The 23,578-nt window shown below is 41.9% G+C and overlaps 1 protein-coding gene across 3 annotated transcripts in view; it reads left to right on the forward strand.

Moving 5' to 3' along the window:
* The window catches only part of prepl (prolyl endopeptidase like), a 42,885-nt gene that overhangs the window by 4,656 nt on the left and 14,651 nt on the right, over nucleotides 1-23,578 (forward strand). Inside the window, exons 2-8 of one of the 3 annotated variants that reach the window (XM_052013216.1) lie at nucleotides 3,578-3,706; nucleotides 6,939-7,002; nucleotides 9,987-10,190; nucleotides 11,420-11,546; nucleotides 12,004-12,220; nucleotides 20,891-21,079; nucleotides 23,281-23,415. In XM_052013216.1, the coding sequence (XP_051869176.1) occupies nucleotides 3,578-3,706; nucleotides 6,939-7,002; nucleotides 9,987-10,190; nucleotides 11,420-11,546; nucleotides 12,004-12,220; nucleotides 20,891-21,079; nucleotides 23,281-23,415 (1,065 nt within the window). Of the gene's footprint in view, nucleotides 1-3,577; nucleotides 3,707-6,938; nucleotides 7,003-9,986; nucleotides 10,191-11,419; nucleotides 11,547-12,003; nucleotides 12,221-20,890; nucleotides 21,080-23,208; nucleotides 23,416-23,578 lie in introns of all 3 variants that reach the window. The other 2 variants (XM_052013215.1, XM_052013218.1) reach the window with 2 other exon arrangements.

A 23,578-nucleotide genomic window follows, 5' to 3' on the forward strand; every position in this document is an offset into this window, starting at 1 on the left:
GCTTACTGACTTCCTTCCCATAGCTGGGTGACTAGAACGGCACACCATACTCAAAATGTGGTCTCACCAATGAATTGTACATTTGTAACAGTAGGGACCCCGGTAGCAGCAGGGATACTGAGGAGCAGATCGGGAGCCAGATTTTGGAAAGATGCAAAAAATAACAGGGTTATTATCGTGGGAGACTTCAACTTCCCAAATATTGATTGGCACCTGCTTAATGCCAAAGGTTTAGATGGGGCGGAGTTTGTTAAGTGTGTCCGGGACAGATTCCTGACACAGTATGTTGACAGGCTGACTAGAGGGAATGCCATATTAGATTTAGTTTTAGGTAATGAACCGGGTCAGGTGACAGATCTATCAGTGGGTGAGTATTTGGGGGACAGTGACCACTGCTCCATAACCTTTAGCATTATCATGGACAGGGATAGGAGCAAAGAGGACGGGAAGATATTTAATTGAAGAAAGGTGAATTATGAGGCTATAAGGCGAGAACTTGAGAGTGTAAATTGGGATGACATTTTTGAAGGGAAATGTACTATGGAGGTGTGGTCGATGTTCAGGGATCTCTTGTAGGATGATAGGGATAAATTTGTCCCAGTGAGACAGAGAAGGAATGGTAGGGTGAAGGAACCATGGGTGACAAGAGAGGTGGAACAACTAGTTAGGAAGAAGAAGGCAGCATACATAGGGTGTAAGCAGCAAGGATCAGACAGGGCTCGTGAGGAATGTAGAGTAGCAAGGAAGGAACTTAAGAAGGGGCTGAGGAGAGGGAGAAGGGGACACGAAAAGGCCTTGGTGAGTAGGGTTAAGGAGAATCTCAAGGCTTTTATTCTCGTACGTGAAGAGCAGAAGGATGGCTAGAGTAAAAGTAGGTCCAATTAAAGACAAAGGTGGGAAGCTGTACCTGGAAGCTGTGGAAGTGGGTGAGGTTCTCAATGAATACTTCTCTTCAGTATTCACCAAGGTGAGGGGTCTTGATGACGCTGAGGACAGTGTTGGTAAGGGTAATGTTCTAGAGTATGTAGATATCAAGAGAGAGGATGTGTTAGAGCTGTTAGAAAATATTAGGACAGATAAGTCCCCGGGGCCTGACGGAATATTCCCCAGGCTGCTTTGTGAGGCGAGGGAGGAGATTGCTGAACCATTGGCTAGGATCTTTGAGTCCTCGTTGTTCACAGGGATGGTACCGGAGGATTGGAGGGTGGCAAATGTTGTCCCCTTATTCAAAAAAGCTAGTAGGGATAGTCCAGGGAATTACAGACCAGTGAGCCTTGCATCTGTGGTGGGTAAGCTGTTAGAAAGGATTCTAAGAGATAGGATCTATGATCATTCAGAGAATCATGGACTGATAAGGGACAGCCAGCATGGCTTTGTGAAGGGAAGATCTTGCCTCACAAACCTGATAGGGTTCTTTGAGGAGGTGACCAGGAAGATTGACAAGGGTAGTGCAGTGGATGTGGTCTATGTGGATTTTAGTAAGGCATTTGAAAGGTTCTGCATGGTAGGCTTTTTCAGAAGGTCAGAGGCTAAGGGATCCAGGGAGGCTTGGCCAGCTGTGTGGATTCAGAATTGGCTTGCCTGTAGAAAGCAGAGGGTTGTGGTGGAGGGAGTGCATTCGGATTGGAGGGCTGTGACTAGTGGTGTCCCACAGGGATCGGTTCTGGGACCTCTACTTTTTGTGATATTTATTAATGACTTAGATGAGGGGGTGGAAGGATGGGTTAGCAAGTCTGCAGATGACACAAAGATCAGTGGTGTTGTGGATAGTGTGGAGGGCTGTCAAAGCTTACAGAGGGATATTGATAGGATGCAGAGCTGGGCTGACAAGTGGCAGATGGAGTTCAATCCAGAGAAGTGTGAGGTGGTACACTTTGGAAGGACAAACTCAAAGGTGGAGTACAAGGTAACTGGCAGGATTCTGGGCAGTGCGGAGGAGCAGAGGGATCTGGGGGTTCATATCCATGGATCACTGAAAGTTGCCTCACAGGTGGATAGGGTAGTTAAGAAAGCTTATGGGATGTTAGCTTTCATAAATCGTGGGATCGAGTTTAAAAGCCACGAAGTAATGATGCAGCTTTACAAAACTCTGGTTAGACCACACTTCCAGTTCTGGTCGCTTCATTATAGGAAGGATGTGGAGGCATTGGAAAGGGTGCAGAAGAGATTTACCAGGATGCTGCCTGGATTAGAGAGTATGGATTATGAGGAGAGACTAAAGGAGCTAGGGCTTTACTCATTGGAGAGGGGGAGGATGAGGGGACATAATAGAGGTATACAAAATATTAAGAGGAATAGATAGTGGACAGCCAGCGCCTCTTTCCCAGGGCACCAATGCTCAATACAAGAGGGCATGGCTTTAAGGTAATGGGTGGGAAGTTCAAGGGAGATGTCAGAGGGAGGTTTTTCACCCAGAGAGTGGTTGGTGCATGGAATGCGCTGCCTGGGGTGGTGGTGGAGGCTGATACGTTGGTCAAGTTCAAGAGATTGTTAGACAAGCATATGGAGGAATTTAAGATAGAGGGATATGTGGGAGGAAGGGGTTAGATAGTCTTAGGTGTGGTTTGAAGGTCAGCACAACACGGTGGGCCGAAGGGCCTGTATTGTGCTGTATTGTTCTATGGTAACATGAAGTCCCAGCTCTTGTGCTCGGTGCCCTGTCCAATGAAGGCAAGCCTTTTTCACCACCCTGTCTACCTGCGTCTCCACTTTCAGGGAACTATGTACCAGTATCCCTAGGTCTCTCTGTCTTTCAACACTCTCCAGGGCACGAACATTTATTATGCCAGTCCTGCTGTGTTAGTAGGTATTGATTGCCACTAGCAATGGGGTTAAATACAGAATGACAAGTTTATGTAGGCTTTTCTTAAAATTAGAAATGTAGATGTATGGAAAAGGAATATAATGTAGGAATGATGACTGAACACCATGATTTAAACTATTAATCACCTGAATATCGATCTCTTATCCACATGACCAGCACTGGATACAGTCTTCATGGTGTGATATTCCCAGAGTGCAATATGTCTTGGTGGACTGGTGATTATATTGATTTTTTGTTTTGTTTTATTTTAGACCACCTATATTTCTCATTTTAAAACTTTAGCATCTGATGTTAAGTTAGTACTTGCGATTCAAATGCAAGAAACTTGACTACAGGAAATAAGGAATCCTTGCCTTCTCAAGTAATGCAGTTGTGTAGATCTAGGTTACATGGAGTAGCCTAGATCACAGTCTGTGTAAATTTTGTACAGATTTATTTAAAAGGAATTGTATGGGTTAATTAGTTAAGGATTCTCATCACTTTTGTGACAGTGCGTTATGTTTAGTCAATTAAATTTTGGAAAATCATTTTGAAGTACAAAATTAATATACATTTTCATGATTCCACACCAATATTACAGACAGAAAGCTTTCTTTAAAAAAAACTTACAGCTGGTGATCAAATCTAGATAATGCAGTATTTAACTCATTAGGATCTGAGAAGGAGAATGATAAAACGGTAACATCTTTGTACATGCTAAATAATTCATGTGGCTTTCTTCCAATGAAGTGTGTGTGTGTGTTTTCTCTTAAGGAACTTGTACAAGCAGAACTAAAATATTACAAATCAAAGTCACATAAGTATCGGAAACTAGAAGATTGGTTTAAAAAGAGGTTAGAAATAATCTGGGATAAGTATGCCTCCAGTAATAACAATAGTGTGGTAAGTAAAATTCGTTTCTCCTGAAATAATAAATTTATTGTTGATCTTTGCAGCACTTTTAGAGATGGTTTTTCTGAAAGCATCATATATCAATGAAGCTGGGCACATTGGTCATATGACCACTCTTTATTTATGAGACTTGGATTATCACCCATTCGCATATCATTAAATAGTCAAACTATATATTAAAGTATGTTCTCTGACACACGATCTCTCTCCTTCAACCCCCACGCCATCAACCTAACTCCACGTTTAATGCCCTTAACAGAATTCACTGAGTTAACGACATAATATTGCTCTGTTTCTACTGAGAAATTTTAGCCCAGTTTTTTTTCTTTTTGTCTTGTTTGTTTTTTTTTGAAAATTTTTTTTGTTTAGTTTATATTGTTTACAAATTTTCTTATTGATCTGGGGTTTTTTTAAATTTATATAATGAATCTTTTTCTTTCCTTTCTTTTATATTATATTCGTTTACTAAGAGATTGTTGAATCTACAGATTTCTTTTATATTTTATTGTTCTTTATGATTATCTATGCTATGATTGTTATCCTGATCTCTTTGTATTACATTTATAAATATTGTTGCTATATATCAATCTGTATTAATTTGAAAACTAATAAAAAGACTGAAAAAGAAAAGAATTCACTGAGTTAGAATTATAAACACTAAAATCACAGAATATAGCCCATTCAACCCACTGAGTCCATATCAGCTCTAGGTAGGAATAATACTGCTTGTCTCCCTTCCCTGCCTTCTGCTCAGACTCCTGCACATCCCTTCTTCAGATACTTATCCAGCTCTCCCTTCAGCTCTTCCATTGAATCTCCCTGCACTACTACTCCCTGGCAGTGCATTGCAGGCATCTCGTGACAAAAAAGGAGGGGGAGAGAAATTTGAAAACAACAGACCTGTTAACTTGATACAGGCAACGCCAGTGTTATGGCCATCTGGGTAACAGAAATTCGCCCTTACAGAATTCACAAATAACTACCCAAAACGTTGAGATACAGAATAAAATTCGTTCTTATAGAATTTATGTGGGAAATAAACAGAAAATGCAAAAGAAACAACAAATTTTGTTAATTTTTATTTTTAGTTACTCTACTGTGGGACAATAAGGTTTGTGAATATCCAGCTATTCACAGGGTATACCAGTGATCTGGATGAAGAGTTCAAGTGTAATTCAACCTTTGCTCATACAAAGCTGGGTGGCAGTGTGGGACTTGAGCGGGATTCAAGGGGATATGGCAAGGACTTGGCAGATGAAATATGGTGCAAAAAATATTGTTGGCTAGTACACAGTGGTAGAAAAATAGGTGGAATATTTTTTTAAATGGTGAGAGATTAAGAGGTGTAAATGAAAAACACCATGGTGCTGGAGGAACTCAGCAGGCCAGGCAATGTCCATGGAGAAAAGCAGGTGGTCAACATTTTGGGTTGGGACCCTTCTTCAAGACTGAAGATAGGAAAAGGGGAAGCCCAATATATAGGTGGGAAAAGCAGAGCAGTGATAGGTGGACTAAAGAGCAGAGGTGGGGTGGGCACAAGGTGGTGATAGGTAGATGCAGGTAAGAGATTGTGATAGGCAGGTGTGGGGGAAGAGGGGAGAGCAGATCCACCAGGGGATGGGTCAAAGGTGAGGAAAAAAGGGAGGATAGAAACAAAAGAGAGGCTAGAAAAGGGAAAAGAAGAGGCGTGGGAAGGGGGGTTGTGGGGATTACTTAAAGTGGGAGAATTCAATATTCATGCCTCGTGCTTTTCTCCACGGATGCTGCCTGGCCTGCTGAGTTCCTCCAGCATCATGGTGTTTTCCATCTAGATTCTAGGTGTAAGTGTTTAGAGGAACTGGACTGTCCTTGCACATGAATCAGTGAAAGTTAGCATGTAGGTACAGCAAGCAGTTAGGCAATAGTATGTTGGCTTATATTGCAAGAGGATTTGAGTTCAAGAGCAGATTCAGCTTGTTCCAATTATATAGGACCACATCTGATCATATTCCAACGATTTCAAGCCCAACTCCTCCATTCTATCCATATATCTGTCTCCTCATCTCTGAAACCTAATAAATCTCTTCCACCCTTTCTGGAGCCTTTCCATCTTTCCTGAAGTGTGACACCAGAAAGGGACATAAATCTCTAATTGTGTCTGAACCAGTGTTTTGTAAACGTTCATCATGACTTCTTTGCTCTGGTACTCCATGCTTCTGTAGCTAAAACCATGGATCCTGTGTGCATCCTTAATCACTTTACGGTAGTGTAGCGGTTAGCATAACGCTTTACAGCAACCCGGGTTCAATTCCGGCCACTGTCTGTAAGGAGTTTGCACGTTCTCTCCGTGTGTCTGCTTGGGTTTCCTCCAGGTGTTCCGGTTTCCTCCCACGTTCCAAAGACACATGGGTTAGGAAGTTGTGGGCATGCTATGTTGGCGCCGGAAGCATGGCAACACTGTGGGCTGCCCCCAGAATACTCTACACAAAAGATGTATTTCACTGTGTGTTTTGATGTACACGTGACTAATAAAAATATCTTATCATCCTGTCCTGCAGTTTTCAAGGGATATGTAAGTGATGTGTCGTAAAGGAATGTCTTTCCCCATCAGTAAAACAAAATGAAAAACTCCTTGCAACCCGTTCTGTTCCTATATTTTAAAACAAAAAGTCTTCTGCATCTTGCAAGTTCAGCAACCCCTTCCCAGCCCCCACCATTCTAAGTAATTATCTGCTGATTCAGAATTAGATACTAGTAAGCTCATCCTAACTTGTTACAATGGCTCCACACTGGCATATTTTCCAACCTCTCCCCTAAACACACCTTTGCTATTCACCTAAAAGTGGGGAAAGAAGTTGCATCTCTTACTTTGACCCTGGAAATCATGGAGACCCTTTGCAATTCCCAAGGAATTTTGATTCCACTTATTCTCATTAATCAGCCTTCATTTATCAAACTAATATTAGAAGAATGACTTGCTCCATTGTTTATAAAATCCTTGTTGGAAATGGAATATTCACCATTAACTGTTGTATTTTTGTTTTAGAAAAAATGTGGTAGTTTGAAAAGGATATATTCTAGTCAGATCCTTGGATGACAAAAATATTTTGCTGTTTTTGTTTTCTGAAGCAGTAGAATGCTTAGTTGTCTTTTTAAATATTTTGTGTTTATGCAGATAAGGCCAATACAGTGGTGGATTATATGAATGTGATTTGTGCTAACATTGTTAATATTGTTTCCATAGATGCACGTGGATGGCACTGAGTACTTTGAAGATGATGGCTGTATTTATAGAAAGCTTAAGAATGGTACAGTCTTTCATTATAAGAAATCAACATGGAGATTGCATAACATTGGAACCCAGTCGAAACCACAAACACTGTAATGGGAGAATGGCTCTTTTGCCTCAAGGATATCGGTTCAAATCCAGCTGTAAGGTTGATCACTGAGAATTTTCCCAATGAAGACTCCAAAAGGCTAAAAATTAAATGGCTCTGTAACAGCCCCAATCTTGTAAACTTGTGTGGAGATGTGTGATATGCTGAAAATCAACAAAGAAAACTGTACATGTTGGGAATTTGAAATAAACATAAAATGCATTCTTATAAATGCATAAACATAAAATACAAAAAAAAAACATTCTCAACAAGTCAGGAAGCATCTGTGGAAAGTCATACAAATAATAACATTTTGCATTTGAGATCCTTCGCCAGAACTGGAAAAGAGAAGCAAGTTAGTTTTCAGTAGTGTGGAAGGGATGGATAGAACAAAGGGAATGTCTCTGAAGCCAAATGCACTATGCTGCTTTGTGTTGTGTTGCTAGTAGCAGGACTATGGAACGTACCCAGGGAGGCCAGGCCACAGGTGTAGAGTGAGGAAAAACTGAGCCAAAATCACGGATGGACTACAGTCAGAAATGGCCAGTCCTGAAACAGACAGAAAGAACAAGTTAACTAAAGTTGGAGAATTTTATTTTAAGTGCAGAATATATCAGTGCTTACAAGTGCAAATGTACCAAGGTGGAGGATAAGGTGTTGTTCCTCAGGCTTGTGTTGGGTTGTATTAACAGTGCAGAAGGTCACTGAAAAGTCAGAGTGAGATGGTGAATTAAAGTGGCAGACAACTGGAAGCTCGGGATCACGAACATTGGTGCTTCGCAAAATCACACAATCTGCATTTGGTTTCTCCATTGTAGAGGAGACCACATTGTGAACACAATGGAGTACAGTCATTTGGAAGAAGTGCAAGTGGAAGTGAATTGATGCTTCACCTGGAAAGACTGCTTGGGTCCCTGGATGGTAGGAAGCCTTTCTGGGTGAAGAGCATTTAGATGATCTGTTCATGCAGATCAAATTAGTCCAGATGAAGGGTCTTGACCTGAAACATCGACTGTCCGTTTCCCTCCACAGATGCTGCCTGACTTGTTGAGCTCTTCCAGCAGTTTGCTTTTTGCTCCAGATTCCAGCATCTGCAGTTTCATGTGTCTCCAGATCAGATTAATTGTTAGTTTGCAACTTGAGAGAGTGTAAGAACAGATTTTCCTCTCTAAAGATCTAAGTAAATGTGACATCAAATTTAGATTAATTTTCAGATAATTTAGAGATTTTTAAAAAATTACTTTTCCTTGGCTTCTTAAAAGCATTGCATTATGTTGAGCTAGATTTCTGGAGTTGGTGGAATTCTATCATCTTGTTGGGATACTCTTTTTAATTAGCGTTTGCAAACAAACATTGAAGAAATCTTTACCAAAGACAGTCAATGCCATTGTCACACGATATTCAGTGACCTGGGTTTGATCCTGTCCACTGGTGCTGTCTTTGTTGAGCTTGCACACTCTCCCTGTGACCACATGGTGCTCTGGTTTCCTCCCACATCCCAAAGACAGGCAGGTTGTTAGGTTAATTGGCTGCTGTAAATAGTTCCGAGGGTCAGTGGGTGATGGGAAGATACAGGTGGAGTTGATGGTCATGTGAGAGAGAGGAAGGAAATAAGTGAGGAGTGGGATGGTTCTGTGAGCTAAACCAGACTCTGGGTTGAACGGCCTCCTTCTCTGTCATTAGAAAATATATGAAAATATTTCCATGTTGGAACGTGACTGCAATGAATTCCAGGTCAAATCAGCTCTCCAGAAATTCAATCAACCAATGATTCTTTCAATCAGCCAGGAGCCTCTCTTGCACCACTGATGTAACTGCCATTTCAGAAATGATCTATCATCCTGATTTGCTGAGGTGCATCTGCTGTTGAGCACACCCTGAACAAACTTGTTTTATTGTGCTGCTCTGTTAGCCAGAGCTGGGAACCATAGTTGGGTAGATTACCTCCTTCTTGGGGCCCAACCCCACAGTTCTGAACCCTGTCCATCTTCCCAGCACTCACTGACCTTCTTTCCATTCTCCCTACTCTCCCCAACACAGGTGATCCCAGACTTGCCTGATGCTTTCCTTACCACACTCTACAAATGATGTGTGAAGGAAAGTGTGTTGGGGTCATCAGGAATGCCCTGGGTCTAAACTTCACTCAAGCAGGCAGTTGACCAAAGTAATTGTTGATGTGACATTCCAACCTCATCCAATGCCAGTAGAATCATTCCTTCCTTTATTGTGCAGAATGCTGCCCTTTAACGTCCTCCCCAGCACTAATGAATTCCTAAGCCCATGTGTTTCACTTGGCAGGTTGTCAGATTCCCAACGCAATTGGAAAAGCAACATTTTGATCACAGTCAAATGCCAAATCAGTGCTGGGCATTGAGCCCCCCATTTCGGCTTCCGCTACACTACTCCCATTTTATTCTCCCCACATTTCCCACCCCACCCCCCCCCCCCCACCCCAAGATTCTACCACTCATGTATGCACTAGAGGCAATTTACAATGGTCACTTAACCTACCAACCTGCTTGTCTGTGGAAGCATCCAGAGGAAACCCATGTGGTCAAAGGGAGAATGTGCAAACTCCACACGGATAGCACCAGGGGGTTAGGACTGAATCTTAATCACTGGAGCTGGGAAGCAGCAGCCCTACTAGTTGCATCACTTTGCCTCTAGGAGATAAGAATTGTCTAGTCCTCTAATCAAGGATGTCATGGAATTTTTCTGACATCTAGATTTTCTCTTCCAGATGAAAGATGAGTTATTAGAGCCAGTGTAGAAAAAGAGAAATGATTGTACCAAGACAGTAAATACAATGTCAGTGTAATGTATTCTTTTAATGCAGTTGCATAGTGTTTCATAACTGAAAGTGTTAACCGTTCTGTTTTTTACCCTGCACTGTGAAACATTACTCATTTCCACAGGTTCTCCTAAGGTTGTGCTGTGCCTGGATCAGCTTCAGTTTCTTCAAACAAAAGATGATCAATTTCAGCGTATCAGAGTCTCGCCAGACCAGAGGTATTTGGCTTCAAGCATACGTACGTTATCGGAAGAATCCACTTGTGTTGTGGTAAAGCTTGATCCAAAACCGGTGGTGGCACATGTTTTGCCGCAAGCATTTAGTTTTGGTAAGTCTGAGGCAGCAGGTCATGAATGATTTGTTTTGTCTGAATCAACACACTAAACTGACTCCCACGGACTGTTTGGAGCAAGGCAGATCAAGGATAAATTGCTATTCAAAGAGGGGCAAAGAGTTCTCCTAGTGCTGTTGCAATATTCCAACCTCATCAATACCAGTAGAGTCACTCCTTTCTTTATTGGTGTGGAATGCTGCCACTTTTGTCTGTAGTGCTCATTCTTGCCTTGCTCCTGCCTTGCTACTGATGTATTTTGGACCATAATTTACATGTCTGACCTACCAAGTGGACCTGATCCAATGATGTCTGCAATTTCCCCTGCCTCAGTAACTACCTCCAACTACAATCGGCGGCCTATCTGACGGCCTCATTTGATGCCACAATGGTATTGAATTTTGCTGTCAGTGTGCCTTGCACAAAATAGACATGGAGGAGCCCCCTGAACATTATCACTTTAATGCAACTTTCTAGGTGCGGAAGAATTTCCACCCTTGAGTCTCTTGGAATTGGGTCACACAGAACAGAGGCAGCATGAGGCTGAAAGAGAGGATATTTGAATGAGGAAGGTGACTGCAGGTTAAGGTTGTGCAACATAGTGATAGTCTTAAAGGAAAAAAATGGAACCAGTGATAGATCTGAGACCTGAAGAGGAGGAGCTGGTTAAGAGAGAGAGAGACCCAGAAAGGGGTCGATTGCAAAACAAAACCTCAGCAATTTGGGGACACAAGAGACTGCGGATACTGGAAATCTGGAGCAATGCACACAAAATGCCGGAGGAGCTCAGCAGGTCGGGCAGCACTATGGAGGGAAATGACTGTTCATTTCCCTACATAGATGCTGCCTGATCTGCTGAGTACCGCTAGCATTTTGCGTGCATTGCTCCTTAGCAGTTTGGCTCTGATTGTGAAGGAATGAGTATTTGGAGCTTGTAGTTCTTAAGAGAGAGATTTGGAAGACTCCCAGAAAGCTATCAGATTCAACATGTCAATGCATTCCTCCAAGCATGAATGGAGCAGGTATTTGACCACAACAAATTGCAAAGATGGTAATTGTTGCACATTTTATTTGGTGAACTTTCTCCTCTTCCAGTTACACCAGGATATGGGCCTGGATCCAGATACCATACGTCATGTGGTTTTATATGATGTACTGAATTTTGCAAGCGTACTTCTGCATGTCTTTGCTTTAAAATCAGCAAGCAACATTTTGTTTTATTACAGAATGGGCCACAGATAACTGCCTGTTCTACACCATTTTGGAGAAGCTTCGGTCCCAACAAGTTTTCAGGCTTCTGCTGGAAGACCTGAGAGCAGCGTCTGAAATGGTTTACAAAGAGAGTGACACCAGGTATTACAAAGCTGGAACATGAAATACACAGCCCAGTCAGATCAGTGTTTGAGTAAGACTGTTCATTAGATGTTGCTCAGTCAATAGCACATTTTCTGCTTATTCCAGTATGTGCAAATTTCCTTCAAAGCAGTGCCACAGATTTGGATAGTCTAGTGACTGTTATATAAGCAGAATTCTCCTCCTTCATTTTTTTTGCTCTTCCTTCATTCTTAAATTAAGTTCAAAATGGAATTGTTTCAGTACTTGAAGGGGGGGGGAAGTTGTACGGATATAGGGGGGGAGGAACATTATTAACTGCAGAATGCAAGCATGGACTTCAAAGCTTGGACTGCTGCCCCTCCACTGTTCCAGTGCTATGGTTCATTCTGTTTCTAACCTGATTTCAGGTGAATCACTAGCAAATTAGTTGTCTAAAGAGATCCTTCAAATCCTCCTCCTACCAATTTTCTTATAGATTTTTTGTGGAGCTAACCTGCACCAAGGATGGAAAATTCATCACCATCAACAGTAACAGCAAGAATAGTTCGGAGGTCTGGTTAATTGATCGAATGCATCCACTGGAGGAGCCCAAGGTTGTGCAAAGACGACTTCCTGAACTAATTTATCACGTGGAACACTGGAAAAACCAGTTATGTATTCTGACCAATTTTGGTGCCTCGAAAGAATATAGAGTAAGTTTTAATTATGTAAATGTCTTGCCAACAAATGAATATGTAGTGTAAACAGATTTTTTTTCTTCCAGGTGGGTTAAACATAGAACATTGCAGCACAGTACAGGCCCTTCGGCCCATGATGTTGTGCCGACATTTTATCCTGCCCTAATATCTATCTAACCCTTCCCTCCCACGTAGCCTTTCATTTCTCTATCATTCATATGGCTATCTAACAGTCTCTTAAATGTCCCTGTTGTATCTGCCCCCACAGCCTCTGCCAGCAGTGCGTTCCACGCACCCACCACTTTGTGCTTTTAAGAAAAACAACTTACCTCTGACATCCCACTTTGACGTTCCTCCAATCACCTTAAAATTATGTCCCCTCGTGTTAGCCATTGTCGCCCTGGGAAAAAGTCTCTGACTGTCCACTCGATCTGTGCCTCTTATCGTCTTGTACACCTTTATCAAGTCACCTCTCATTGTCCTTCTCTCTAAAGAGAAAAGCCCTAGCTCACTCAACCTATCCTCATAAGACATGCTCTCCAGGAGATTCTGGTAAATCTCCTCTGAACCCTCTCTAAAACTTCCACATCCTTCCTATAATGAGGTGACCAGAACTGAGCACAATACTCCAGGTGTGGTCTAAACAGAGTTCTATAGAGCCACAACATTACCTTGCGGCTCTTGAACTCAATACCCCGACTGATGAAGGCCAACACGCCATATGCCTTCTTAACAACCCTATCCACCTGCGCGGCAACCTTGAGGCATCTATGGATGTGGACCCCAAGATCCCTCTGTTCCTCCACACTGCTAAGAGTCCTGCCATTAACCTTGTATACTGCCTTCAAATTTGATCTTATGAAATGTATCACTTCACAATTTTCTGGGTTGAACTCCATCTGCCACTTCTCAGCCCAACTCTGCACTCTATCAATATCCTGTTGTAATCTACAGCTATCTTCTACACTATCCACAACACCACCAACCTTTGGATCATCAGCAAACTTACTAACCCACCCTTCCACATCCTCATCCAAGTCATTTATAAAAATCACAAAGAGCAGGGGTCCCAGAACAAAATGAAATACTTTCTAAACCCTAGGTAAGCTTTTTTCTTCCTCTTGACAATATATTCTACGTCTCTTGTCAACCATGGTTCCTTCACTCTACCATTCTTACCCTGCCTCAATGGGACAAACCTATCCAGAACCCCATGCAAGTACTCCCTAAACAACCTCCACATTTCCACTGTGCACTTCCCCAACAACATCTGTTCCCAATTTATGCTTCCAATTTCCTGTCTTATAGCATCATCATTCCCCTTCCCCCAATTAAATACTTTCCTATATTGTCTTCTCCTATCCCTCCCCAAGGCCATGGTAAAGGTCAAGGAGTTATGGTCTCTATCTCCAAAATGCTCTGCCACTGAGAGATCTGAAACCTGATCAGGCTCATTGTCTAGTACCAGGTCCAGAATGGCCTCTCCTCTAGTCGGCCTGTCCACATGGTCTGTCAAGAATCCTTCCTGGACACATCGAACAAACTCCGTCCCATCTATCCCCTTTACACTAAGGAGGTGCCAATCAATATTAGGGAAGTTGAAATCGCCCATGACAACAACCCTGTTATTTTTGCACCTCTCCAAAATCTGCCTCCTGATGTGTTCCTCAGTGTCTCTGCTGCTGTTGGGGGGTTTGTAGAATACTCCCAATAGAGTGATCACTCCCTTCCTGTGTCTGACTTCCACCCACACTGACTCAGTAGACAAGGGCAGAAAGGATGTCCTCCCTTTCTACAGCTGTGACACTGTCCCTGATGAGCAAAGCCACTCCCCCACCTCTTTTACCTCCGTCCCTGTCCCTTTTGAAACATCTAAACCCCGGAATATCCAGCAGCCATTCCTGCCCTTGTGACAGCCAAGTCTCTGTAATGGCCACCACATCGTAGTTCCATATACTTACCCATGCTCTAAGTTCATCACCTTAATTTAACTGGCCTACAAACGTATGTATTCATAGTGATACACTGTTGAAGAGTTGTCACTATTGTAATTTAAGGAACCCTGGCACCCCACTTCCAAGCATTGTGATCCCACACACAGCAATCAAATAAACTGTTGGTTAAGAGTTTAAATATTGGTGATGACGTTAGGAGAATGCTTCTAGTGTTTATATAATGTTTGACAAGTAAGGTCTTGCTTTAACTTTCTATCCAAAAGACAAATGGATGCCCAACAGAGCAGGACTTCCCTAGGAGTGTAGATTTTGCTTTGGAGTAAGATTTAAATCCACAATCTTCTGACTCAACTTAATGCTAGCATTGGGCCAAGCTAAATCTTTTGAATTGTAAATTTGTTATTTTATGTCATTAACAAAAAATTTAAGGGAGTATACATGCAATCATTACCAGCCAATTGTGTGAATAATCCAGTGAAAACACATCAAAATTAATTCAATGGTCAATGAACAAATTTAATAACTGTTTATTTGTCTTATTCTTCTATAATTGATTTCTTTTCTTTACCTTTCTAAGCTAATTGTTTGCCAGAACAGATGTGTTGAGACTACAGCCCACATGTCTGGTTTCAGCACCACAGGACGAATGTGGTGGAGGAGATTGTGTGGAGGAGATTTATGCGGATAAAACCAGAGCTGGAGGATTATAGTAATGAGGAGGCACAACCCAATCTGGGCTTGTTTTGTTTGGAACAAAAGAGAATGAGGGGAGATTTTGCTGAGGTGCAAAAGATTGAGAGGTCTGGGCCAGCTAAATAGAAAAGACCTGTTGCAATGAGCAGAGAGGTCAGTAACTAGGGAACGTAGATTTAAGTAGGAGATTGGGGGTGGTGGGGGGGGCGCGGGTAAGAAAAAATTATTTCACTTGGTGAGGGTCTGGATGTCACAGACTGAAAGGAGATAAAAACCCTCACCATATTTTTAAAAAGTACCTGGTTGAACACCTGAAGAGTTATAACTTCAAGGTTACGGATGAAGGGCAGGGACTAAGCTAGAACCTGTAGGGTTAGTATCAGATTTATTGCCACTGACTTAAATGACATAAATTTGTTGTTTTGTGGCAGCAGTACAGTGCAAAAACAAAATTATAGATTACAAAACAAATAATGCAAAAAGAAGGAATAATGAGGTAGTGTTCATGGACCGCTCAGAAATCTGATGGCAGAGGGGAAGAAGCTGTTTCTGAATCATTAAGTGGGTCTCTTCAGACTCCTGTCCCTCTTCCCCAATGGTAGTATTGCGAAGAGGGCATGTCCTGGATGGTGAGGGTCCTTAATGATGGATGCTGCTGCCTTGAGTCACCATCTCTTGAAGATGTCCTCGATGGCGGGGAGGGTTGTGTCCATGATGGAGCCAGCTGAGTCTACAACCCTCTGCAGCCTCTTGCGATCCTGTGCATTGGAGCCTCCATACCAGGCTGTGATGCAACCAGTCGGAATGCTCTCCACCATACATCTATAGAAATTTGCAAGAGTCTTCGGTGACGTACAGAATTTCCTAAAACTCCTAACAAAGTAGAGCTACTGGCGTGCCTTCTTCATGACCAAGGGCAGAGAAGTGGGCTTAATTTCTCAGAGAATCATAGACGTGTCTTGAGCTCAGCATCTTGGAAATATCCTGTTTTGTCACCGTAGAATCCAAGTCCAGTCTTGGACCACTTCTGGAATATTGTGTACACTTCTGGCCTCCCTACCAAAAGAAAGTTATAGTTGCTCTGGAGGGAGTTCAGTGATGAGTTACCATACTGGTTCCTCAGCCTCTATTCTCTTGAGTTTAGAAGAATTATAGGTGTTATAAGTGAAAATTATAATTTATATAAGCATAAATTATAAGTGAAAAATCATAGATAGATCTCAGAGCAGGTTAAAATGTCGGCACAACATTGTGGGCCTAAGGGCCTGTACTGTTCTGTGCTGCAGTGTTCTATGTTCGATGACCTCACTGAAATATACAAAACATTTCAAAGGCAGATGCAGGGAGGATGTTGCCCCCGGCTAAGAAGTCTAGAACTAGGGGCACGGTCTCAAAATAAGGGATAGGCCACTTAGGACTGAGATGAGGAGAAATCTATTCACTGAAGGTGGTGAGTCTTTGGAATTAAATATACTGGGGCTGGGTGGAGCCTCAGTGACTGATTGCAGTAAAAACTGAGATCAATAGATATCTGAATATCAGAGCAATCAAGAGAAAGGGGATAGGGCAGGAAAACAGTGTTGAGGTAGAAGATCAGCCATGATCTTGTTCAATGTCAAAGCAGGCTAGCGGGGCCAAGTAATGACCCCAGTAATATAAATAAGAAAACGTTTGAATAGCAGCACACAAAATCTGGTTCTTTTTTTAAAAAAGCACACATCAATTTGCACCATTAACTGGGAAAAGAACAATTGAATTAAGCATTCAGTGCTTGAATTTACTTAACCTTTTGTGACCTGGATGTTTAACTGAAAATATTGTACTAAATTACATGATATGAAACTCCCGTTTACTCTGTTTGGTAACATCATTATGATCATTGTCCAAACATTCTAGGTGGACAACCAATCATACGACAGCCAGGAAATTTTGAGGCCTCACCAGTTTTAAACTTGCACCAAGTAGAGTATAACTCCAGTCCAGAGGAAAGCCTGTTTGAGGTCCACAACCCATTTGCTGCAACATTAAGGTGACAGCAGCTAACTAGTCCTTTAGATGAAGAGCAGACCTCTTTCCAGTGATGTGAACAATTCTTTTTGATTGCTTGCCACTGAGGTTTTTTAAAATAAGTAAACAGGCAGTGAATCAAAAAATCTTGACAGTCAGATTTACAAAATCAGAGCATTAATCTGTTCCGCTTAAATGAATCCAAGACTTTAATTTTCTTGCTTCACTGTAACAGTTTCCAGATCTTAAGTTATCTACTATTTTGATAAAAATTACTATAGTATTGTATTAGCTGTTTAAGCTTGCCTCACGGAATATGAATTACCCTGATCGATACCTGAAAGTGGCACCTAGAGAAATTTTGGGGAATTGGAATGTCTGCTGTTTTATGCAGGTCAGATTTCTGCTCTGATAAGCATACTCTCAAAATTACAGAGCAGAACTTGTCTTTCTGCTATGAATTTAATGCCCATTAAACTGGCAGTTTCCATTGCACATCAATCTTGACTCCAATACATGTAAGGAAGGAGTTCTGTTTTATTCTTTGAGTTAATAATTGAGACATTAAATCCATCAAATATGATATGTCAGGTATCATGGGCCAAATGCACAACTTTATTTCCTTGCAACTATAGAGAAGATGCATAGAAAATGTACCCAATTTGTTTTTAAAGTTGGTGTAAGAAAAGTGTGGGGATTTTGTTTTTGCCTCATGGTTAATTAGTTTGGAATTGTAGTTGTTTATGAAAGTGAAAGGAATCATAGTTTATTAGGCGCAGGGGCATGTTTGATGGGTTTAATGTCTCAATTATTAACTCAAAGAATAAAACAGAACTCCTTCCTTACATGTATTCAAGGGCAGGTCCTGCCTGACGAGCCTGATTGAATTTTTTGAGGATGTGACTAAACACATCGTTGAAGAGAGAGCAGTAGATGTAGTGTATATGGATTTCAGCAAGGCATTTGATAAGATACCCCCTGCAAGGCTTATTGAGAAAGTAAGGAGTCATGGGATCCAAGGGGACATTGCAATGTGGATCCAGAACTGGCTGGCCTGCAGAAGGCAAAGAGTGGTTGTTGAAGGGTCGTATTCTGCGTGGAGGTGAGTGACCAGTGGTGTACCTCAGGGATTTGTACTGGGACCCTTACTCTTTGTGATTTTTATAAATGACCTGGATGAAGAAGTGGAGGGATGGGTTAGTAAGTTTGTGGATGACACAAAGGTTGGATGTGTCATGGATAGTATAGAAGGCTGTCAGAGGTTACAGTGGGACATAGAGAGGATGCAAAGTTGGGCTGAGAAGTGGCAGATGCAGTTCAACCCAGATAAGTGTGAAGTGGTTCATTTTGGTAGGTCAAATATGATGGCAGAGTATAGTACTAATGGTAGGACTCTTGGCAGTGTGGAGGATCAGAGGGATCTTAGGGTCCGAGTCCATTGGACACACAAAGTGGCTGCGCAGGTTGACTCTATGGTTAAGAAGGCATATGGTGTATTGTCCTTCATCAATCGGGGAATTGTTGCAGCTATATAGGACCCTGGTCAGACCCCACTTGGAGTACTGTGCTCAGTTCTGGTCGCCTCACTACAGGAAAGATGTGGAAGCCATAGAGGGTGCAGAAGAGATTTACAAGGATGCTGCCTGGATTGCAGGGCATGCCTTATGAAAGCAGGTTGAGGGAACTCGGCCTTTTCTCCTTGGAGCGGCGGAGGATGAGAGCGGGGGACCTAATAGAGGTTATAAGGTGATGAGAGGCATTGATCGGGTACATAGAGGCTTTTCCCCAGGGCTGAAATGGTTGCAACAAGAGGACACAGGTTTAAGGTGCTGGGGAGTAGGTATAGAGGAGATGTCAGGGGTAAGTTTTTTACTCAGAGAGTGGTGAGTGTGTGGAATGGGCTGCCAGCAACGGTGGTGGAAGCGAAAACGATAGGGTCTTTTAAGAAACTTTTGGATAGATACCTGAAGCTGAGAAAAATAGAGAGCTATAGGTAATTTCTGAGGTAGGGACATGCTCGGCACAGCTTTGTGGGTCGAAGGGCCTGAATTGTGCTGTTGGTTTTCTATGTTTCTAGGTGCCTTTCAGGCAATGGATGGGATTATCCATAAAACAAAGCATCCAACATTGTTTTAACTCCTAAAGATTGTGTAATCAAATTTGTTTTCTTGGCTGAGGCTTCCACTGGTTGGAAGCTAGTTGCGTGGTGCTCATTTTAAAAACAAATAGATTCTCTCGCATGGAGTCAAGTTGGGAATTGTAGAATGTAATCAATTATGTTCTGTACTAGATTTGACCTTTTCAAAGACTTCTTGTTCTGGACCTCTCAATACTCACTTCTAAAATCCTTATTATTTACTGCTTTCAATTCCCTTGTCCCACCCAGTTCTCATCAGATGTCCCCATTACCTTTTACCTCGGACCTCCCTGCCAAGAGGGGGACCTATGTTGGGCTCCTCTTGGGCCCAGCAGCCTACTCCAGCACAGTGCTGAGTTTGCTAAAAGCCTTGAAATGAATCACCTGTCTGCTCATTTACTAGATCTGTGTGTTGCTCCCCCTAATTGCCCTTAAGAAAGTGGTGGTGAGCCGCTTTATCAAAGCTAGACAACATTCAGGCATGGGCTGATAAGTGGCGGTCCTTCTAGTGAAGGAACTCCCATGTGGCTGTTGGATTTAGAGCCAATGAACATGAATGACCATATATTTCCAAGTCCTTTTGATGGTTTGTGAGGTGCTTTTGGAATAGTCTAGATCAATAACAGAAGGCATTTTGTAGATGGCACCCATTGCAACCACTCTGGGTGGAAGAATGAACATATAAGGTGATTGATGGGTGTCAGTTAAGCAGGCTGCTTTGTCCTGGGGATGATGTTAAGCTTTTTGAGCTGTTGGAGCTGCACCCATCCAGGCAAATGGAGAGTACTCCATCACAGTCCTGACCTGTGCCTTGTAGATGGTGGAAAGACCTTGGGGTGTCAGGAGGTGCAGGATACCCAGCCTCTGACAATATTGGTGTTTATGCAGTTGGTGCAATTGACTCCTTGGCCAGTGGTGACCCCTAGAATATTGATGGAGGGAACACAGTAATACCAAGTGCAGGTGCTTTAACTGTCTCTTGTTGGAGATGGTCAATGCTTTGCATTTGGTGGCACAAATATTACTTTTATCAGCCTATGCCTGAATGTTATCCAGGTCTAGCTGCATGCAGGGGTGGGCTGCTTCATTTGGTGAGAGTTATGAATGGAAGTGAACATTCCCACTTCTGATCTTATAAGGAAGAACAGGAATGGATGAAGCAGTTAAAGGTGTTTGCACTGTGGACGCTGCCCTGAGGATGTCCTGGCCTGGGATAATTCACCTTCAACAACTGCAATCATTCCTTCTGCAAGGTTTGAGATTTTTGAGTGTTTTTCCTTTGACTGTTCATTTCCATTTAACTTTGATGCTACGTTTGGTCAAATACTGTCTTGACATCATGGGAAGTCTATCTCTCTCCGCCTCTGCAATTTGCTACTTTGTCCATGATTGGACCAAAGCTAAGGTGCGATCTGGAGCCCAGGGATCCTGGCAAAACCCAAACTGGGCAGTGAGTAGGCTACTGGTGAAAAGGTGTGATTTGATTGCACACTTATTAGCTGGATTGGATTTGTCCCGATTTTTTTTGGCAACTGTATGTGTCTGGGCAATTTCCCACATTGTTGATTAATTCAGTTGAGGTCACTTGCATATAGAAAAATGGAAGGAGAATCGGTAAAATACTAAGTTTGTTGGTGGGCAAGAATGCCAGACAAAAATTAAAATATTTCTTGTAAAATGTGGATTATGCAGTTCTATAAACAATTTAATGTTATTTTCAGACTTTACCTTTCTTTCAGAGAGCCTCATTAACTGGGATGAAATATCATGAATTTGAGCATATGCTCCATATAATTCAGGTGCATTTTATTTGTTCCCTGCATGTAACATATGGGAGGGGAAAAATCCAAATGTTAGGGAACTCTTACAAATAATAATTGTTTTGTTTTTAAGCTGATGAAAGCTCCAATTTCTTCACCTGGAATGCAGAACTGGAAGACTATTTATGCAGTCAAAGAGAAACACAGGCTAATTGATATGGAGCTGTTCGATGACCACTGCGTAATGATACTGAAGTGTTATGGTTATTTATATCTGCATGTGTTTTCTCTCAAAGAAGCAGGAGCTGTTAAGTCCATCCAGGTATGTGAGGAATTCCTATTACTTTTTCTGCTCAGATTATCATGACGCACACACCACTTTTACAATAACGTTAAAAACACCTTGGTAAACAGCAAAGGCTTTAATGTTGAAAAACAAAAAAAAACTGCAAATGCTGGAAGGTTGAAATAAAAATAGAAACTGCTGGAAATAATCAGCAAGTCAGGCAGCAAACGTGGAGAACCTAACAGTTAACATTTCAGGTCTGTTTATTTTAGGACTCTAATATGGTTGATGAATATAAATATACTTGTGGCACATCCTGAAATATATTTGTCAGTGGTTTAAAAAAAACACTATAAATGGTTCTGACAGCATTAATCTCAAGGGGACTTCCTGGGAGATAAAATTCACTTTTGCATGATCAATATTCACTCTTGATTACTTGGCTTGGTGCAAAATTTTAGATTCCTACAATATTTTAGTGAGTTATTAATTCATGAAGGAAAACAGTCATCTACTTGTCTTTTCAGCTTTGCTCTTTCCCCAGCACCTGCCCTGCCCCTATTCTTTTTTCGTGGTCCCTTTACAGAAAACACCTTGAGTTTAACTGCTATTACAAACATAAAAACAAAATACAGAGGGATGCTAGTTAGAGGGGAGAAATGGGCAGAAAACTTTCTTGTGGACATCAGTTTTGGAGTGTATGTGAATTGGTAAATTTTAGTGTTTGAACCTGACATACTTTGAATGAAAGGAGGCAGTGTACTGTGAAATTGCAAAGGAACATGGGGTACAGGCAGCACACAGACCGTTGTTTAAAAATTAACAGAAACCTTTGTAGATGTGGAATACAAAATTCAAGGAGTTATGATCCACCTCCATAAAAAAAGAGAACTTAAGATCAAATATGTTACAGGAAGAATTTGGAATCTGTGGAGGACACCACAGATTCACCAGGATTCTGTGTAGGATAGAGAAATGTAACCGTGGCTCAAAAAATTGAACCTGAAATAATGAGATTGCTTTCATTATTTGTGGTATTCAGAAACATGTTGAAAAGAAAGAATAAAATGTGAGGAATTTAGAACAGAATACAAGTGTAGCCCATTTATACGGAGAATTTGTAATGTCATTGACCATTAATCTGAAGGTGAATTCAATGCTGAATCTCTGTCAGTGTTGGTATTGGTTTAACGGTAGCGTAGCGGTTGGCATGACGCTATTACAGTGCCAGCGATTGGGGTTCGATTCCCGTCGCTGTCTGTAAGGAGTTGGTACGTTCTCCCGTGTCTGCGTCAGTTTCCTCCCACATTCCAAAGACGTACGGGTAGTTTAATTTGGGTTTAAAAAAAAATGGGTGGCGTGGACTCGTTGGGTTGGAAGGGCCTGTTACCACGCTGTAAATAAAAATAAAAAAATTATTGTCACTTGTACCGAAGTACAGTGAAAAGCTTGTCTTACAAACTGATCGTATAGGTCAATTCATTACACAGTGCAGTTACATTGAGTTAGTACAGAGTGCATTGATGTAGTACAGGTAAAAACAGTAACTACAGAGTAAAGTGTCACAGCTACAGAGGAATGCAGTGCAATAAGGTGCAAGGTCACAAGGTAGATCGTGAGGTCATAGTCCATCTCATTGTCCATCTCATTCAATAGTCTTATCACAGTGGGATAGAAGCTGTCCTTAAGTCTGGTGGTACATGCCCTCAGGCTCCTGTATCTTCTACCCAATGGAAGAGGAGAGAAGAGAGAATGTCCTGGCTGGGTGGGGTCTTTGATTATGCTGGCTGCTACACCAAGACAACAAGAAGACAGAGTCCAAGGAGGGGAGGCTAGTGTCCGTGATGCACTGGGCTGTGTCCACAACTCTCTGCAGCTTCTTGTGGTCCTGGGCAGAGCAGTTGCTGTACCAAGCCGTGATACATCCAGATAAGATGCTCTCTATGGTGCATCGGTAAAAGTTGGTGAGAGTCAAAGGGGACAAACCAAATTTCTTTAGCCTCCTGAGGAAGTAGAGGCGCTGGTGAGCTTTCTTGGCCGTGGCACCTACGTGATTTGACCAGGAACTTGAAGCCAATATTAATGGTATTATCTGTTATAAAAAAAGGTTAAAATGTATTGGGGGAATGGGTGTTTGTTTAAACAATTGCCTTTTTCTCCTTCAGCTTCCATCTTGGGCTTGTGCTATTGAGTATGAAGCTTGCATAAAAAGCAAGGCAAATGTATTTTGCTTTCAGCTGTCTTCTCCAGTGCAGCCACCAGTGAGTCTTCAGTATTCGATGGATGAAGATGAACTCTATATTAAAGACGATGAAGCTTGGCTGGATATTACCAAGGACTATAAAGTGACTCGTTTAAAAGCACCAAGTATGGTAAGATATGGTTGAGTATTTGCTTTTTGAGCTAATCCCAATTACTTGAGGTGAAGTTCCATTGAAACAAAGAACTGTTCCCCTAATGTATCAAAATTGCTGCCTTAAAAGACCCACCCTTTAAAATGAACCATGATTATCCACTATACACATGCCGAAGCCT

Source organism: Pristis pectinata, chromosome 3 (assembly GCF_009764475.1).
Source record: "Pristis pectinata isolate sPriPec2 chromosome 3, sPriPec2.1.pri, whole genome shotgun sequence".
Classification (NCBI taxonomy): Eukaryota; Metazoa; Chordata; class Chondrichthyes; order Rhinopristiformes; family Pristidae; genus Pristis; species Pristis pectinata.